At 38.4% G+C, this 20887-nt stretch overlaps 1 protein-coding gene across 11 annotated transcripts in view; it reads left to right on the top strand.

The window, feature by feature from the left end:
* The window catches only part of SETD2 (SET domain containing 2, histone lysine methyltransferase), a 150263-nt gene that overhangs the window by 85508 nt on the left and 43868 nt on the right, over nucleotides 1-20887 (top strand). The window contains exons 13-15 of one of the 11 annotated variants that reach the window (XR_004435802.1): nucleotides 1439-1606; nucleotides 15092-15140; nucleotides 20145-20328. Coding sequence is in view for 2 of the 11 variants with exons in the window: in XM_033205307.1 (XP_033061198.1) it covers nucleotides 15092-15140; nucleotides 20145-20328 (233 nt within the window). In the remaining 9 variants the exon portion in view is untranslated. Of the gene's footprint in view, nucleotides 1-1438; nucleotides 1722-2902; nucleotides 3003-15091; nucleotides 15141-17879; nucleotides 17934-20144; nucleotides 20329-20887 lie in introns of those variants that run through there. The other 10 variants (XR_004435791.1, XR_004435793.1, XR_004435800.1 and 7 more) reach the window with 10 other exon arrangements.

Below are 20887 nucleotides of genomic sequence, written 5' to 3'. Positions count from 1 at the left end.
TTGAAAGAAGTGTTGGGATAGTCACTTGATGGATTTTATTTAAGGCCTGCTTTGTGACAGCACAGGAGTCCCTAAAAGGAGTCCCTCTTGTGTTTGGGGGCTCCTAGTTGGAGCCTGTAAAGAAGCTCAATTAAGAAGGTGGAGATGAAGACAAGTACACAGATGGACACAAAAGAGGCCTTCACAGCTGTAGTTTTATGGAAGGAGAATAAGTAGGGTTATAGACCAGTAGTTTACTTTTGCTGGAGAAGTCTCTGGTTGACATTATTTTTTAAAACTGCTAAGATGTAATCATTGTAAAACTGTCTTAAAATCTGGAAAAAGTAAATATTCTTGTTTCTCTGTATGATAGTTGGTTTCTGTAATTGTAATGGTATGAATTACTCTCTAGGATATACTTAACCCAATTAGATGTAACCGTGGTAATTTAAACTCACATTCTGGACACACATTTGAGTCCTACAAAATTATTTCTTCCCATTTTTCTTATCTTCCCCACTGCTATCTGAAACATCAAAGCAATTTTAAAATACTATGTAGCTTGATGATCCTCTTGATTTGAGGTTTAAAACTTTATTTGTACTTAAAATATATACTTCTTATCCTTCATACTTTGGATTTTTCCTGATTCTTAGTGTCAAGGAAGCCATTAAGTAAAATTCTCCTCTCTTCCTCAAACTTTAGTTTGCTCTGGAATCATTACCCATCTAGAATTGTATTACTGAGAAATGTTTTTACTTGACTGTGAACTGTGATGTTTTGTTACACATTGGTGCTGGGGTTCTTAATTCATCCATCATTCTAATTAACATTTACTATGGCTCTGATTTCAAAACTCTGATTATGGTGGTTCTTAGAAAAACCAGACAAACATAGATAGCATTTAACCAGAAGTCTGAAATCAGGAATCCATAATTTGAACATGTTCTAGAGAAACACATTGACTTGATGTGATTACTATATATCTATACGATCCCGGCATTGAAAGAGTTAACTACTTCTGTCTGACTTCCACCTATGTGTTCGAGTAGACATTGGCTGAAAAGAAAATATCTTATTCAACCTACCTTTATTAGGCACCTATTGTCAAACACTGTGTTAGTTGCTGATCTTTAATTCCAAGATCATACTAAAAAGCATTGGTGTAAGATTGTGGTTATGTGGTTATGGCCATTTCAAGTCTCCCCGACCAACTGGGGGCCACCATAACATTGGCGGACATGTGTTTCGCTTGGCTTTTCTACACACTGGATGGAGTGAAGAACAGAAAGGGATTGCTTCAGATTCCTTAATCTTGGTTTTGCTGTGATGGCAGACTATAGGAATCATCAGTAAATGAAAGAGGGTGGGAGGGAAGGGAATGAAGCTTCATGAATTACTCTTTGTCCTCCCAGATCTGATGATGATCCCCCTTGTAACTTGAACCATTTCCATCTAGCTTCTCAGGGCAGCAAGGAGCTTGTTAACATCACCAGCTGACCATGTGTCTCCTTTTCTCAACTCCATTTCCAACTTCGTGCTGAAGAAAAACGAGAACCTAGCGTGCATTCTGTGAAGAAACAGGAAGATGGTTGGGAAGTTGGATGATGCATGAAAAATATAATAGGTGAAAAGAGGACAGAGGTGGTTAACTCACTGGCGCCGGCGTTATTTTGGTGCGTCCATTGCCGACAATGGATGTCGTTCCGGGAAAATCCCTACTCCTGGCGAGAAAGGATTAAGTGAGCTATTTTTTCTATACCTATATACACAGGACCACTGCCTTGACTCCACAAGGCTTACACATTTTGACTCTTAAAGTAGACCTTAACCAGAAGCATCACCTAGCACATTGCCACTTGAGAGCATGTATTTGTTTTCATGTGAAAATTTACTAGGCTACATTTTCAGCAGGGATATGTGCATATATTTCTGTTTGCAAAAGAAATTGTTGCATATCACCCCTCATGCTGAAAATATACCCTAGACTTCATAGGGCAAAACAGCTGGTTACCAGTGGTGACTAAGTGTAACTTGACTGGAATGTCTTCATTCATTTGGATCATAAGAAGAGGAGGTAAGATTCCTGTGAACTTGGCAATTTCAGTTGCCATTAAACACCAAGAGATTGTAATGGTTAGTGATTCCAGAGCCTCTCTTATAAACACTTAGATGATAGGATGTGCATCTCTCCTTAAAATGAAGTCTGGGTATTTCCATTTGCATCTGGATTTAGATGATTTAGGGACAAAATTACCTCCATGTGATAAGCTGAACTCTTTCTAATGACTACTCTTATTCTTCTCTTATTTCATCTTTATCTCAAGACATTATCTTTAATTTAGCAAATCAAGTATTTCCCTAGAAAGTTGCATATTAAAACTCTCTATGAAAAGTTAAAATAAAACATAGAGTTGCCTAAACTGAGAAGTTTTGAGTCACTGCTTGGATTTTCACTCCATCACTAATATTTTATGTGAAATCTGCTGTGCAACATTTGAAAATGAAATTATGTGTCCTGGATTTCTGTGATAACTTTTGAATTCTTACTAGAGTAAGGTTATTCTGTATCCATAAGAATTAATATTACTTATCCTTTAACAAAATTACAATTGCCCCTAAAGAATGCTGTTTTAGCTACATCTACATTAAAATTTTTAAATAAATGTCTTGTTTGGTAAAAGGCAAAAATTTATTAGTGGTCCATTTTTTAAACAAATACTTTCATCTAAATCAAGGGTTGGCCAAATCTGCCCCACTGTCTGTTTTTGTAAATAAAATTTTCTTTGAAACACAGCCATGTTCATTCGTTTATGTATTATCATCTATGGCTGCTTTTGTACTACAGTGGTAAGTTGAGTAGTTGTGACAGAGACTGGATGGCCCACAAACCCTAAAATATTTACTATCTTGTCCTTTACAGAAAAAGTTTGCCAACACCTGATCTAAAAGATAAAGTGCAGAATCTGGCTGCTCTAAACATTCTGGTTTTGAATGAAGTCATTTTCACTTTACTCTTTTGGGTGAGCTCTTAATTCTGTTTCCCTAAAGACATAATGATCATGTTTCTATTGCTGCCCATGAAATTAGTTTTTTAAAAAAAGTCTTGACGCTGTTTAGGAAGTGATTTGGATGTACAACTATCTTGAGAGGTGGGAGGGTGTATACGTTATAGAATTTCCAAGCTAGAAGTGATCATTAAGGAATATTGTTATTCCCTTAGGACTGTGACCAAGTCAGTCAGAAACTTGAGACTGTTTTAGTATAGATGTAGGTAGTATAAATCTTACAGTAACCATAATGAAAACATACATTCTCCTTAATATTTTAAACTTTTAATTATGATATAATTTCAGGCTTAATGAAAAACTGCAAGAATAATATTTTGTACATATTCTAGTGACAAGTCTAGAGAAAATTCATTGAAAAATTCCTCTAAACTTTTCACTGAGATTCCCCAGTGTTAACATTTTACCATAATTTTTTTTTTATTGTTTTCTGTTTCTGAACTTTAAAAAAGTAAGTTACAGCAGAGGCAGTCAGATTGTTTGAGCCCAGGAATTCAAGACCAGGCTGGGCAACATAGCAAAACCCAATCTCTACAAAAAGTAAAAAATTAACCAGGCATGGTGGCACGTGCCTGTAGTGCCACTTGGGAGGCTGAGGTGGGAGGATTGCTTGAGCCCAGGAGGTTGAGGCTTCAGTGATCCATGATGGTGCCACTGCACTCCAGCCTGGATGACAGAGTGAGACTTTATCGAAAAAAAAAGTAAAAGAAAACAACAACAACTAAGTTATAGATATGATGCCCCTGGATATTGTGTATTTCCTAAAACCAAGGATATTCTTCTGTGTAACTTTAGTGTACTTATCAAAATCAGCAAATTACAGTGATAAAATACTATGATCTAATCAACAGACCTCTTTCAGATTTTGCCAGTTGTTCACATATCACATAATGGCCTTTATAGCTAAATAAATACATAAATAAATAAATAAATAAAAGGCTGAGAATCTAATATGGGAGCAAGCATTACATTGAGTTGTATGTCTCCTCAGTTCTCTTTACTCTGAAATAGTTCTTCAGTCTGCCTTTATTTTTTATAAAGTTCACATTTTAAAGTACTTTTGAATTTTTGTAGAATATCCCTCATTGGGTTTGTCTGAAACTTTCCTTTGTTTGGATTCAGGTATACATTTTTTTTTGTCAGGAATATTACAGTAGTGTTCTTCACATGGTACTGAATTGTCCCATTACTAGCATTGTCAACTTTGATCACTCTATTAAGCCGTAGTCTGCCAGACTTCTCCAGGGCAAAGTTACGATCTTTCCCTTTATAATTAAAAAGCATCAGATATGAGCAACTTTGGAAATATGTAAATATCCTATTTTTCATAAAATGTATCCATTAGATTTAGCATCCAGTGATTTGCTTGAATTACTTACTACTATGGTGGTTGCCAAATGGTGATTTTCTAATTCGTTGTTCTTTTTACTTTGTTTCTTGGACATTCTTTTGTAAGCAAATTTATTTATTCTCCTATTTGTTCATTCATTGATTTATACTATTTTACTCATAGTAAAATAGTATTAACCAATAGATTATGATCCATTAACTTCATTATTTACTCGATGCCTTCATTGTCCCATATTTGGCCAGTAGAAGCCCTTTCATGTTGGCTTTTGTGTCATTCTGACATATCTCCATTATTTTCTTTTACCTTTTTGCTACAATATGCTGTTCCAGGCTCATCTTGTACTATCCCTTCTCTAGCCCTAGAATTGGTCATTTCATCAAGAAGCTCTTGTTCCTCGTGTTGGGAAATGTTTTTGAAACCAATATCTGGATTCTAGATGAAGTTGTCAATACTGGGACATTGTTTCTAGGACCCATCAGCAGATTGTATAAAATATGCCTGCGTGTGTGTGTATCAGTTAACATGTATGTACACACAATGTACTTCACCACTCTATCATTTGTTTCCATCTGTTAATCTGATACCATACCCTCCTTTGAATCTTTTGAGATTCATTCTGTAATTCTCATTGTTCATTTTTCTTTTGCCTATCCCTTAAAAAGTTATATTTCTTGGGGCACCTGAGATTTATTTTGTTCTCCATGTTAAATAGGGCACAGCAGGCCGGGCGTAGTGGCTCACACTTGTAATCCCAGCACTTTGGGAGGCCGAGGCAGGTGGATCACCTGAGGTCAACAGTTCAAGACCAGCCTGGCCAACATGGTGAAACCCTGTCTCTAAAGAAATACAAAAATTAGCTGGTCATGATGGCAGTGCCTGTAATCCCAGCTACTCGGGAGGCTGAGGAGGGGGAATTGCTTGAACTCCGGAGGTAGGGGTTACAGTGAGCTGAGATCGCACCATTGCACTCCAGCCAGGGTGACACAGTGGGATTCTGTCTCTAAAAAATAAATAAGGCACAACATCTCTTCTTTGCCACTTTTAATTCAGTCTCCTGCCATTTCTTACGCTTTTATAACATTGATCCTTCTTGCTGTCATTCTTTTCCCCTTTCATGTTATCCTTCGTTACGCTACAGTATTTTAAAAACACAGATGTGATTAACAGGAACCTCTAGTAACATCTCAGAGACTCAATTACTCCAAGAACAAAGCCTTTAGTGTATGATAGAGAAAGTAATTCCATGTCTGTCTCAACTTCTTGCCTAGCAGGCAGTTTCTCTTTACATACTCAGTGCATGAGGCACATCAGTCTTCTCATACATATTCACCTCTTCATGTCCTTGAACATACTGTTCTCCTTGCTTGGAATACCTTTTTTTTTTTTTTTTTTTTTTCTGAATGAGTTGCAGTTCATGCTTTGTGCTTTTCTGTACTTCTATACAACTGTAATAATCTTAACTGATTACTGAAATGTCTTGTGTAGATGCTTGTTTCCTCTCACTAAACCATGGAATTGCTTTCTTCAAAGGCATGGACAATTTTTTAATCTTTGTAGTAAGAGTTACTTTTATTATGGCATCTTGGGAATAATGGTTATTATAAATTACTTCTTACTAATAGTGAGTGACTACTATGTGCCCCCTATAATCTGTGCTACATTCAGTAGCTAGAGTGATCTTTTGGAAGTACAAATCCCTTAATCTCAGTTTCCTATTTAAAATTTTTAAGTAGTTTACTATTACACTGTTAAAATTAAGTTCATTTTTCTTAACTTGGCTCGCATGCCTGGCATGGTGTGGTCTGCATTTATTTCTGCGGTCTCCTCTCAAGCCATTCTAGTCAGGCAGTAGACCTCTGCTGCTAATATTCACACACATACACTCATTCCTGAAAACTCTTTTGTTTTGGATGTCTCTTCTCATTTAAATTTCTTCCTTTTCCCCCCCCACGAAAGTCTTTCCTGTTTCTCCAAGATAGAGTGTTTGTTTTGCCCTTTGTATAGGCTCTCACAACATCTTTTCCAGTCAAAGGCAGATAACATTTTATAGTGGTACTTTGAATGAAGGAAGAGACTGCTTATGTCTTGGTCACTTGAGTCTTCCCAGTGTCCTGTGAAGAGCTTGGTAATGTAGTTTCACATTTCATAAATATGTGAATGAAAATATGAAGAAAGTCAATCTTTTTCTGTGGTACCTTCATACTTTCATACTGCTTCTCGAATCCTTGGAACGTATTTTTTATTTGATAGATGGTCAGAAAATATTTTCATGAGCACATTGTAATCTTTTCAACCCTGTGAAGTTAAGTGATGGGGTTTTTATCAGCTGATTTAAAATGAAATCAGGCCCATGAGGTTGTAACTTAGCTTTTAAGTGACAGCTGACAATTGACTCATGTCTTCTGATTTAAATACTGTATTCTTCTTCCACTCCCTTTTCTGGTCCAAAAAATAACTATGTCTAGGCAGAGAAATAGTTCATGCAATTGTATATCTTTGGCAAATACTTTTTAGATTATTCTTAATCTGCTTCTGATTTAGAAACTATAATACTGAATTTATTCTAACATCATAAAAACCATTTTAGTGTTTTGTTCAAGTATCCTTTTTCCTTTAATACTGCAGAGAATTTTTTTTTTTTTTTTAAGAGATGGAGTCTCGCTCTGTCGCCCAGGCTGGAGTGCAGTGGCGCAATCTTGGCTCATTGCAAGGTCCGCCTCCTGGGTTCACGCCATTCTCCTGCCTCAGCCTCCCGAATAGCTGGGACTATAGGCACCCACCACCATGCCCAGCTAATTTTTGTATTTTTAGTAAAGATGGGGTTTCACCGTGTTAGCCAGGATGGTCTCGATCTCCTGACCTCGTGATCCACCCGCCTCAGCCTCCCAAAGTACTGGGATTACAGGCGTGAGCCACTGCGCCCAGCCTACTGCAGAGATTTTTAATCTGTGATACATAATTGAACTTCAGGAGATTTTTTAGAACCTCTAAAATTACATGTGAGACTATAGCATTTCTGGGGTGAGGGTCTATAAATATGAGCAGTTTCTCTAACAGGCATGTATATATATGTGGGTTGAGAAAGGAATGAACTGTGGTTCAAAAAGTGTTTTCTAGATGATTTGGATATCAGGAGGGCTCCTACTCTTAGCTTGGTAGTGAAGGATGGGTAAGGCTAGAAAAGAGGGTGGTTGGGGGACCAAATTTAAAAAGAGGCCGTGAACTGGGAGGACATTTTAGGTATGGCACTTACTGAAGAACAACATTTAGAAGTTGCCTTGTGAGTAGCTATGGTCTTCACCAAGAATACACCCATAATGCACAAGAGTCTTTGGTACTATGCCTAGGACTTTTTCAGAGGCATTTTATCTTTTTTTTCTTCTTTTTTAGTTTTAAAAACAGGCCATTTCTGCACATGAGGCAAAATATGAAAGACATACGGTGAAATGTTTCCTCCCTACCCTTGGCTTCCATCTGATTTCCTGGAGGCAATCAAACAGTTTCTTGTGTAGCTTTCCAGAGATAATTTATGCATATTATGCATATATTTTACTTTTTAAAATAAAATTGGCAGCATTATTCAGCTCCTTTTTAATAATGTGAAGATTACTTGATATCAATTTATAAAGAATTTATTTTTCAGAACTACATATTATTTTACTGTATAGATACGCCATAATTTATTTAATCATTCTCCTATTATAGCCATTTAGGTTGATTGCTTGCTTTGCCTTAGCACAAGTAATTTTTACCGAAGTCATTTCATACATTGACATGTAGGAATATGCATGTTGGCTAAATTACTAAAAAATTAGTATTGTTGAGGTATAGTCTGTGTTACTTGTAATTTTGGTAAGTATGGCCAAATTGCTTTTCATAGTTATTATATCAATTCAACTCTCATTGGCAGTGTATATGCGTAAGAATGAGAATTTCACTACCCCTGGGCAGCACAAGTACTGTCAAGTTTTATCTTGGTCAGACTAATAGGCAAAAATGGAATATTGCAGTTTTGATTTAATTTTTCTGTTACGTATTAGGTATTGAACATCTTTCTGTTTGTATTTCCTACTTTAAGAACTTTGTTCATATTCTTCATTCATTTCTCTTAGTGGCTGAAAACTGAACAGATCTTGTTACCTTTCATTTCTGGGAGCCCTGCTATTAAAAGTTAGAGTGTTTCTTCAGGGGTTTAAAAGAATAAACAAAATTATTTCATTCCCCTTTTCCTCTTTCCCTCTCACTCTTTGTTCCTCTTTCCTACCCATGTATGTGATTTTATGAAACCCTCCAGACATGTATATAGTATCTTCTAAGTTTTCTTTCCAGTTTTTCCAATCAAATCTCTTTGACCTACTTGAACTCCCCCTCTACTCAGGTGCATACTTGCTAGGTCATAATCCTTCTGTTTTCCCTTTGGCCCTCTTAGCCTTATCACTCAGTAATATTTCATATTTCTTTAATTCTGGAAAATTTATCTGCTTAATTTTGTAAAATATTTTCTTCTTTCCTAGAATGCCTTTTACCTGAAGTTGGCATCTGAACTTCTGGGCTCCATAGCTTTGCTTTTCTATTTTCTTTTTATCCATTCCTGCTGGGTTTTGTCTGTTCTTTTAGCTATGAAAGTGGCAGTTTACTCACAGTATTTGTTTTGTTTTTGTTTTTGTTTTGTTTTGTTTTTGAGATGGAATGTCAGTCTGTTACCCAGGCTAGAGTGCAGTGGTGCTATCTTAGCTTACTGGAACCTCAAACTCCTGGGCTCAAGAGCTCCTCCTGCCTCAGCCTCCTGAGTGGCTGGGACTATAGGCATGGGCTGCCATGCCCAGTTAATTTTTTCATTTTTCTTTTTTTTTTTTTTTGAGACAGAGTCTTGCTCTGTCGCCCAGGCTGGAGTTCAGTGGCAAGATCTTGGCTCACTGCAAGCTCCGCCTTCCAGGTTCACGCCATTCTCCTGCCTCAGCCTCCCGAGTAGCTGGGACTACTTAGACACCCGCCACCATGCCCTGCTGATTTCTTGTATTTTTTTAGTAGAGACAGGGTTTCACCATGTTAGCCAGGATGGTCTCTATCTCCTGACCTCATGATACGCCCACCTCAGCCTCCCAAAGTGCTGGGATTACAGGCATGAGCCACCATGCCCGGCCCTAATGTTTTCATTTTTCTGTAGATGAGGTCTTACTATATTGCACAGGCTCCTGGGCTCAAGCGATCTGCCTGCCTTGGCCTCCCAAAGTGTTGGGATTACAGGTGTGAGCCTCTGCACCCAGCCTTGCTCATAGTCTTTTTTTCTCTTTCTCAGTATTGCTGTCATTTGGGAAAATATTTAGGAAAACAGGTTTGGTTGGCCTATACGAGATTTGATCTGTGCTTGTTAACAAGGAATAAGTAAATCTAGTCTTAGTTTTCAAAAATAAATCTGTTATTACAGAACAGATAATCTGATCTCTATATGACAAAAGGTGGAAATCTTACTCTTATAAATTATTTTGTTCTTTTTTTTTCTTTTTTTTGAGACGGAGTCTCGCTCTGTCGCCCTGGCTGAAGTGCAGTGGTGTGATCTCAGCTCATTGCAAGCTCCGCCTCCCAGATTCACACCATTCTCCTGACTCAGCCTTCCAAGTAGCTGGGACTACAGGCACCCGCCACCACACCCGGCTAATTTTTTGTATTTTTAGTAGAGAGGAGGTTTCACCATGTTAGCCAGGATGGTCTTGATCTCCTGACATCGTGATCCACCCACCTCGGCCTCCCAAAGTACTGGGATTACAGGCGTGAGCCACCACGCCCGGCCATTATTTTGTTCTTGTAAGTGTTGTTTAGCTCAGGAACAGTCTAAACCAGTAGTAACTTTTTTTTTTTTTGTCAGAAAAAGATTTCTTATAAATTATTTAATAATTTTGTTTTAATCCTGTTTCTATAGTGTATTTTTAGAGTTTATTTGGGATGTATTAATGAAGTGCTGCGTTTGTTCCAATGAGTACTTTTTGAGCCTGTCATAAGAAAACATTGTAAAATAAGCCATGTGACCTGGTAGTAGTAGGTAACTTGTTCAAGTGTTTATTAATAGAAAATATACTATATGGAATATGACTATTTCAAGTTAAAGACTCTACCTTTTACTTTTATTTGCTTATTTTTTTCTGTATGTTTTCTGTCTTGGCAATCTCCAGCAGTATCACTGTGTGTTATTGTTTCTTAATTGTTTCTTAAATTTCCCCAAATTGTGATCTTTTGCTTTAGCCTGTTTCCTGAATCTCGGATGTATATTTATCAGTCTAACGCTGGAAATACAAAATGTTTTGGGCTCTAGGTGAGGCCTTTGAACAGTAGTTCTTTCCAGGGATAAAAGTGATTGATGGTATAGTGATAAAAAGCATAGGGTATATGCAGTACTTTGAGTTCATGTAGCACTGTGTAGATGATTTCTATAAATTAGTAGTAGAATTTCACTTGTTGGTCCATTCAGAAAGGAATTGAGTGCTGATTATGTTCCAGACACTGTTCTTGGTGCTAGATATAGCAAAGAATAAGACAGTATGGGCCCATAATAATTATAGCTTGAGTGTGTGTGAATTGTGTGTGTTAGTTGAGATTTGCACCTAGACACTAAAGAAATAAGAGGATAATATGTAAGGAATATCAGATGGAGTGTGGAAGCAGATTCTTTTAGGACTATCTGAGGGCAAGATCAGTCCTAGAACCATGGTCTCCTAACTTACAGAATATCAAACATACCAGGCGTAGTGGCACGCACCTGTAGGCCAGCTACTTGGGAAGCTGAGATCGAAGCATCCCTTGAGCATGGGAGTTTGAGGGTGCAGTGGGCCATGATCACACCACTGAACTGGACATGATGGCTTCCAGCACTTTGGGAGGCTAAGACAGGAGGATCACTTGAGGCCAGGAGTTTGAGACCAGCCTGGGCAACACAGCCAGACCCCATCTCTATACACACACATACACACACAATATTAAATCTTAGAACATCCACAGTCATTGTGTTCAGTATTCTCTTCCAGTAAATAAAATTTTGAGACCTTATAGATCTGAAAAATGTCCTTATCCTATTCTCCTTTGTTTGGCAGATAATATAATTATCATTTGAAATGTTCTCTTATAGTATGCGAGTCTCTTGAGTGGAATGTTTAACAAAGTAAGGTGATTTTACATTAAGGGTTAACGTAAATGAAGCCAATTTAGACAAACATTTTCTGTAACAGACTCTGTGGCCTATGGAAGTGACATTATTCCAGACAGACTCAAGTATCACTGAGACTAATACTATTTATTCACAAGACAGAATGATCTTAAGAAATGTCAAAGTTCCTCAAGTGGCTGCTTCCTTCTCAACTTTCAATATTGTGGGACTTTGGAAAACTTCAGTTGTATTTTCAGGATCCCACTCTTAATATGTAAAATGAGGAGAGAGTAGGTAATCTGCATTGCCAGCTTAAATTTTGTATGTAGCCTTGACTATATAAAGAGGGAGGATCAAGTTAGCGACTCCAAGTGCTTGGGTACATATTGATAGAAATTGTTTCTCATATGATTAGGCACATAGTAAATAGTAGCTCCTGGTCATTAGTCAGTAGTAATCATTTTGTGAACATCAGAATACATTTTCAACTTAGTAGTGGATCTAAACTTTTGAATGTAACTAAGAATTTATCTTTGAGAAGCGTTTCTGGTGGTACATTAACTGCCACTACAGAGTGGGTCCCCAACTTGAGGCCTATGTAATAAATTACTTTAAATGTTTGTAATGAATGCGTATGATGCCAAGATACTATGCAAAATAAACTAGGTCAAAATTGTGTTATTCTTAGTTGGACCCTCAGTACATCAGTTCTAAGTACCTTTTGTGAATGAACCTGCTGTCTTTTTGGAGTGCCTAGGTTTACAGATTACCTAATGCAAATGTTGTTTCCAAGCTTCTTAAGATTAGCAGAATACCTTTTTTCCCTTATAGTGTGGGTAGATGGTAATAGGTGGCATTCTTACTTTTTCCTGTCTGGTAACCCCTCTGAGAGGCAGATAGAGGAGTAAGACACAGAACCAGCTTGCTCCTTCCTGTCTTTATTCCTGATTCAGTGTTACCCGCAGCTAAAATTGACAACTCAGTAACTTCAGATGTCCCTCATAGTAGCAGATGGGAATGTTTCCCCTTCTCTAGAGGCAAAAGCAGATCAAGAGCAAAGAGAGCCCAGATGTCTGTTAGCTGAGGGCAGACCTACCTAGTTTTTTCTCCCAGATTCTCTCTTGTGGGAAGGGTTGAGTGAAGATGTTAAGAATAGCCAGTACTTCAGTAGTTCTCAACCTTCTCTGTGTATCAGAATCATCTGAGGAGCTTTTAAAAAATATGCATATCTGGCACCCACTAAATCAAAGAGATTTAGATTCACTTTGTCTTGGGTGGTATTTCCATGAAAGCTTCTTGGGTGGTTTAATTGTACAACCAGGGTAGAGAATCACAGCTCTAATGAAAGTCCTACATAGGAGAGGTTAAGGGGATGGAGGATGTCACCTACATTTGTACATAAATCTCAAAATGGTACTCCTTCTCAAAATAATGTTGTTAGGCATGTCCTGTGTCATCTAGCACAGAAGAAGTACTCTCGAGTTAGACTGTCTGGTAGCATCATAACCTTGGGCAGGTTGCTAAGCTTTTTAAATAAGTTTTCTTTTTGGAAAATTGAGGTAATAGTACTTACCTCATAGGGTTGTTTTGAAGCTCAAATAAGATAATATATTTGAAGGGCCGGGTGCAGTGGCTCACATTTGTAATTCCAGAACTTTGGGAGGCCAAGGTGGGCAGATCATGAGGTCAGGAGTTTGAGACCAGGCTGGCCAACATGATGAAACCCCGTCTCTACTAAAAATACAAAAATTAGCCAGGCATGGTGGCACGCGCCTGTAATCCCGGTTACTGGGGAGGCTAAGAAGAATCACTTGAACCTGGGAGGCAGAGGTTGCAATGAGCTGAGATCATACCACTGCACTCCAGCCTGGGCAACAGAGACTGCCGTTCAAAAAACAAAACAAAAAGATAGGCTGGGCACGGTGGCTTACACCTGTAATCCCAGAACTTTGAGAGGCCAGATCATGAGGTCAGGGGTTCGAGACCAGCCTGGCTAACATGGTGAAACCCTGTCTCTACTAAAATACAAAAATTAGCTGGGCACAGTGGTGTGTGCCTGTAATCCCTGCTACTCAGGAGGCTGAGGCAGGAGAATTGCTTGAACCCAGGAGGCAGAGGTTGCAGTGAGCTGAGATTGTGCCACTTTACCCCAGCCTGGATGACAGAGCAAGACTCCATCTCAAAAAAAAAAAAGTGTATTTGAAATGTTCAGCATGATACCTGGCACACAGTATAAGTGCATAATTAATTATAATCATCATCTTTATTAATTTGTCAGCATGCATATAGTATTGGAGGCTTAAAAATTTTTTTCATTTATATAGATTTCCCTGGATCTGTACAGTCCACATTGATCATTTTTAATGGCAACTGAATATTACATCATGACCTTTCCTCAGTTGTGTGACGTGGCTTATTATTTTTCACAAATGTTGTTAGAAGCAACAGTTGTGGAGAGGAGGCCACACAGGTGTGGTTAATATCATGAGATTCCTCTGAAGGGAGGATATCACCTTATGTATCATTTCGAGTGTGTGGGCTTGTTACTGGCCCACTTAAGATGACTGGATAAGAAAGTATTGTGCCCAATAGTTACTCGATGGACTGTGGAATAGTGAAGAGCTGTTAAAAAACAAAATAGGTTCTAGGCCTTAGATAACACAACGAGAAAAGGTACTTAAAAGCCTTTAAAACAGTTCACATTTCTCAGGATCAATTTTGGTACAGTGATCAAGAGGAGCAGTGAACTAATGCTTAACCTTTATGTTTTTTATAACAATCACAATGTAAAAGTAAATATTATGTTGGCCATTAGTCATGTTGGTTTTGCATTTTTAGAAAAATACACTGAATAGTAGGAGTTGTCTTTACATACACAATTTTTCTGAAGTGTTTTTATATAACTGGGTAGTTACTAACCTTTTCTTTCTGTAAGTAGAAATGGCAAGTGCACATTAGAATTGTGAATACTTGGCCAGGCATGGATGGTGGCTTACGCCTGTAATCCCACCACTTTGGGAGGCTGAGCAGATTGCTTGAGCCCAGGAGTTTGAGACCAGCCCGGGCAATGTGATGAAACCCCATCTCTACAAAATTAGAAAAAATTAACTGGGGATGGTGGCATCCGCCTGTGGTCCCAGCTACTTGGGAGGCTGAGGTGGAAGGATTGCTTGTGCCTGGGAGGCAGAGGTTGCAGTGAGCCAAGATCATGGCAGCGCCCTTCAGCCTGGGTGACAGAGCGAGACCCTATCTCAAAAAAAAAAAAAGATTGTCAGGAAGCGTATTCTTGCCCAGTCACTTAGTATGCTACTTTGCTAGTGAGATTGTACAAGCTGGATAGATGTAAATATATATATTTGTGCTATATATTTTTTACTTGTTTTTAAGGGGCCAGGATATATTCTTATTTAAAGCCCAGATATAAGTCAAATTTTAGAGAATAAGTGCCAGCTTGTTCCTTTCCATTTCTTTATTGTCATGTGAAAACAATCAGTTTCAAAGCAATCACCATTTCCACCCTCACTGATAACCCTCCCTCTGGTTTATTTTTTGCAGGAGGTATATCGAATTCCAAAGAAAAGTCAAACTGAAAAGGAGAACACAAGTAGGTATTCAGAGATACTCTGTGTTGATGGCTTTACAAATATTCTTTTGTTATGTGCAGAGGTAACTGATAAGAACTTGAGTGTTTTTGTTTTTGAAACTAGAGAATATATAACTAGGCAAATGAAATATTTGGCGTAAAAGTTTGGAAACTTGTGCTTTTATTCTTAATGACGTTTTGCCGAAGGAACTGTCTCTCACACTGTTTTGTTGTTGCTTCCTTGAACTCGGTCTTTACTAGCTTTTTTTCTATTCATTTGTCCTCTAGAGCAGACATTCTTTATTTTTTTATTTAGTCTTTTTTTCTTCTATTATTGTGGTTTTGATTTTTTTTTCCTTCACACCAGATAGAGCAGACATTCTTAAATCTATACTTCTAGATGTCTTTGGGAGGGTCTTTACCTCAAGATATTTACATGCAGCTGGGCAGGGTGGCTCACACCTGTAATCCTAGCACTTTGGGAAGTTGAAGCAGGTGGATTGCTTGAGCCCAAGAGTTCGAGACCAGCCTGGGCAACATGGTGATACCCTGTCTCTACAAAAAATACAAAAATATTAGCCAAATATAGTGGCATGTTCCTGTAATCCTAATTACCAGGAGGTTGAGGTAGAAGGATCACCTGAGCCTAGGAAATTGAGGCTGCAGTGAGCCGTGATCGTGCCACTGTACTCCAGCCTGAGCAACAAAGTGAGGCCCTGTCTCCAAAAGGAAAAAAGATGTTTACGTGTAAAATTCTGTATGTACACAGTTGACCCTTGAACAACACAGGGGATACAGATACTGATCCTGTGCAGTCAAAATTCCACATAACTTTTAACTCCCCATATTTTGTATGTTATGTGTATTGTGTACTATATTCTTAAAGTAAGCTAGATAAAAATGTTATTAAGAAAATCATAAGAGAAAATATATTTACTCTTCATTAAGTGGAAATAGATCATCATAAAGGTCTTCATCTTATCTTCACCTTGAGCAGGCTGAGGAGGAAGAGGAGGGATTAGTTTTGCTGTCTTGGGTGGCACAGGCAGAAGAAAATCCACATATAAGTGGACTACTTTCATGCAGTTCAAACTCATGTTGTTCAAGGGTTGACTGTATTTACTTTTCTGAGACAAATTCAAAACTTTGATCAGATTCTCAGTCACCCCTGAAAAGGTTAGAATCATTGTTTCAGAATGGATAGCAGGGAGGCCATGGGAGTCTGGTTTCTGGACTTTACTACTTAGTTACATTTCCAACAAACTTTTTTGTTGATTTGTTTTTTAGAGACAGTGTCTTACTGTGTCATGCAGGCTGAAGCACGGTGACACCATGATAGCTCTCACTACAGCCTCGAACTCCTGGGCTCAGGCAATCCTCTTGCCTCTGCCTCTTGAGTAGCTGAGACTATAGGTGTGTGCCACCATGCCTGGTTATTTATTTATTTATTTATTTACTTATTTTTTGTAGAGACAGAGTCTCGCTGTGTTACCCAGGCTAGACTTGAACTCCTGTCCTTAAGTGCTCCTCCTGTTTTAGCCTCCCAAAGTGCTGGGATCACAGACATAAGCCACTATGCCCAGCCTTAAGAATTTCTTTCCTTTCCTCCAGCAAACTTAGAGATTCAAGGAATGGGATCACTTATTGTGGTTATTGATTTCATGAGTACCTCCACCACTGACCCACTATAAATAGAATGAAGAAGCCAGTGTGACAGTTTTTTTTGTCTTTTTATTTTTGGTGTGCATACCTTTTTATATAATCTTAGTCTTTTTGGTTAAAGACCTGTGAGATATCCTTTGCACCACTGTTTATCTTTCGAGTATTTTTAGTTCCATTCTCTGGTTTAGTCTCTTCATAGCTGCACATTCTACTTAGGGCTGCAAAGAACTCTTCCTATAAAAAAGAAGGCAGGACTGGGCAATAGTGGTTGGCAAAACCAGTGGCACCACTATAGGGTTGATTATCAGAAGCTAGCTTTCTGGGATCACTGAGTTAAAACTATTAGTAGCAACATAAGCAAAGCTTAAATACCTATGAGCATTTCTTCACAATATTTTGCAAATATCTAGTCTGGTGTGGCTAGATATTTGCAAAATATTGTGGAGAAATATTTTGCATCCATGAGATGCAGAGGATGATCTGTAATGAACATTTATATCTTTTCAGAGAGTAGCCTCTTTTCTGCCGACCTTAGTCTCTCTTTCACATGTGGAACCCTCCTTCTCAGTCTCAGGTTTCTAGAATAAGAAAATGCTTATAATATATAATGCTTATAATTATATATATTATATATATATATATATATATATATGCATGCCTGGTTTCCACTTCTTAATGTCAAACAATTAAAGCTTAGAACCTTTAACATTCAGAAGGATTGCCAGGCGTGGTGGCTCACGCCTGTAATCCCAGCACTTTGGGAGGCCGAGGCGGGCGGATCACGAGGTCAAGAGATCGAGACCATCCTGGCTGACACAGTGAAACGCTGTCTTCACTAAAAATACAAAAAAAGAAAAAATTAGCCAGGCGTGGTGGCGGGCGCCTGTAGTCCCAGCTACTCGGGAGGCTGAGGCAGGAGAATGGCGTGAACCTGGGAAGGCGAGCTTGCAGTGAGCTGAAATTGCACCGCTGCACTCCAGCCTGGGTGACAGAGTGAGACTCCGTCTCAAAAAAAAAAAAAGAAAAAAAATTCAGAAGGATTGTGAAACACTTCAGGAAATACGTAATCTAACTTTACCCTCATTTTTATAATATTAGGAAATCAGCCTGAATAAATGGAATGACTTGTCTGCCTCACATATTCTAAGATGCAGAGTCAGAATGTGAACTGTTGGTATGATTCCTTTTTTGTTTTATCAGGGTATAGTGAAGAAAGAGTCACATTTTAAGGAAATTTATACTAGGTAAGAATCCTGGGTTTGCAGGAGAAAACAAGATAGACATGGGTAGATCCAGATGCAACTGTATAATGGTACCTCATAAAAGGATGTAGTGCTAATACCTTGTGAGCTGGAGCAGTTAATTTAATTATATTGCATTTTCTACCAGCATGTGGTACAAATGAGTTATGTTAGCTTCTCATTGACAGATGTTCATACCTGGCTATAGATTAGTAACCATGTTGCAAATACTTGGGATTTTGGGCCACCTCAAAGGAGAATCGTGAGAAAGGCTTATGAAACCTAACTCAGTTGCTGAGGGAGTAAAACAACCCATAGCACATTTTTATGAGATGAGAAAAAGAAAAAGCAGTAAATGTTTATTGAGACTCTTCCTTGTCCTATGAGAGAAATTCTCAATAAGAGAGCAATACTAACATACACAAAGCAACAGCATATTATGCCAGTCAACTGATACTGAAATGTTTACTGGTGAGATTTAGTTGTTTTTTTCCCCCCTCCCAAGATGGAGTCTAGCTGTGTTACCCAGGCTGGAGTGCAGTAGCACCATCTCGGCTCACTGCAACCTCTGCCTCCTGGGTTCAAGCCATTCTCCTGCCTCAGCTTCCCAAATAGCTAGGATTACAGGCACCTGCCACCATGTCCAGCTAATTTTTGTATTTTTAGTAGAGGCAGGGTTTTACTGTGTTGGCCAGGCTGGTCTCGAACTCCTAATCTCATGATCTGCCCGCCTTGGCCTTCCAAAGTGCTGGGATTACAAGTGTGAGCCACAGCGCCCGGCCGAGATTTAGACTTCTTAAGGAGATGAGAAACTAGGAGGTGTGATCTGTGAAAAGTAGTACTTAGGACAGCTTTGGAGAGCACTGGAACGGAATTGGGTAAGTGAAAACAGTGAGATTAAGAACCATTCTAGGTAAAGAGAGACACTGTAAATTAAGAAGGTTATTAATACCATCTTTGAATAGGAAGCTGGCATCTGATTTTTTGGTTTGTTGGTTTGTTTTTTTAAGAGACAGGATCTTGCTCTATTGCCCAGGCTGAAGTGCAGTGGTATAAACAGAGTTCATTACATCCTAGAATGCCTGGGCTGAAGCAGTCTTCCTGCCTCAGCCTCTTGCAAGTAGCTGGGACTACAGGTGTGTGCCACCATGCCCAGCCTGGTATTATGTTTTTTTAAGATGTGGCTCTCTGGCTTTGATGACTTCCAAAGTTATCACCTGAGTTTGAGATATTTTTCTTTTTTAGTTATACCTTTGACTCTTAAACAACACAAGTCCACATATACAGTGGATTTTTTTGTCAACCAAATCTGCATAGAAAATATAGTATTCATAAGATATGAAACCAGCCTATAAGGAGGGGCATCTTTTTGTATATGTGAGTTCTGTGAGGTGGATTGTGGGACATGAGTATGCACAGATTCTGGTGTGGAGGGAAGGGGGTTCCTGGAACCAGTCCCCCATTTATACCAAGAGATAACTGTAGTTCATTAAAATGTTGCTTGATAAGCCACTTTTTTAATTTTAAGAAATGGGGTCTTGCTTTGTTTGCCCAGGCTTGACTGCAGTGGTGCAATCATAGCTCACTGCTGCCTTGAACTCCTGGGCTTAAGCGATCCTCCCACCTCAGTCTCCTAAGTAGCCGGGACTGCAGCCACCATGCGTACCTTAAAAAAAAAAAAAAATTAGACTGTTCTCATTGAGGTTCTTATGCTTAGGACATCAGGCTGCTTTTCTGTAGATTATAAATATGAAGAGTTATAGGGTAGTTGAAGGCTTTTACATTTTTTAACTGACAAGTAAACTGCCTTGCTAAATGTAATGGGAATATCTTGCATGCATGTGCCCACAGAACTTACAGAAATGTTAACAGCTTAGACTGAGTCTTTGGTGGGAAAGAGATGAAAAGGGCATTTGTGAAAGAGACTTTTAGTGAATAGAGTACACATAGACATAAGACCTTGTATCTCATTCAAATTCAGGACTGGGTATATGAGGGAGGAGTCCATAGATACATTTGTTGGATAGAAGTTTTATTATACAGTTGATATGTTGTCATGATGGAGAAAAGTCCACCAAATAAACTTAAAAACAACAACAACAACAACAACCTTTTCTCTTAGCAGCTGAACGAGGAAGGGATGCTGTTGGCTTCAGAGATCAAACACCTGCCCCAAAGACTCCTAATAGGTCAAGAGAGAGAGACCCAGACAAGCAAACTCAAAATAAAGAGAAAAGGAAACGAAGAGGCTCCCTCTCACCACCACCTTCTGCCTATGAGCGGGGAACAAAAAGGCCAGATGACAGGTAAGTGGCCTGTGTGAGTTGTTTTTGTTTTTGTTTTTGTTTTGAGCAAGTTAAAAAGTACCCAAGTCATATACTTCTGATTTTGAACACCAAGGACTTTTGGAATTAGTATTTGCATTTTGATGAGTGAGTATACAACTTTACTGATAAATCTTAAGGTAGATTCTCTGTTGACAGTAGTAGTAGCTGTGAAGATTAATAGGTTTTAGTTCTTGAATGGTTCCTATTTGATAATATTTAAATGTCATTTTGGGAGCCAAAGATTTGTTCTTTCAAGTGCAATGGGGGTTGGTAGGAGATAAGTATTCAAAGATAATGGTGATTCTTTAAAAGCCAGAACTTTTCTGGCTTTTCTTGTGAGTTTTGTGCCATACTAATTAAAATGCTGATTTTTAATAAATCTAGTCAGAAGCTCTCTTGATATGCTGGTAGAAAAACAAACCATGTAATCATTTACTGGAGGCTAGAAAACATTTATCCCAGACAAGTCCTTTTTAAATTAAATTTGCTTTTTAAAAAATTGAGATAAAGCATTTATACACTGCAGTTGGCAGAATTT

Source organism: Trachypithecus francoisi, unplaced genomic scaffold (genome assembly GCF_009764315.1).
Source record: "Trachypithecus francoisi isolate TF-2019V2 unplaced genomic scaffold, Tfra_2.0 Lachesis_group0, whole genome shotgun sequence".
In the NCBI taxonomy this organism is placed as follows: domain Eukaryota; kingdom Metazoa; phylum Chordata; class Mammalia; order Primates; family Cercopithecidae; genus Trachypithecus; species Trachypithecus francoisi.
This window is presented reverse-complemented; position numbering and strand designations above follow the sequence as displayed.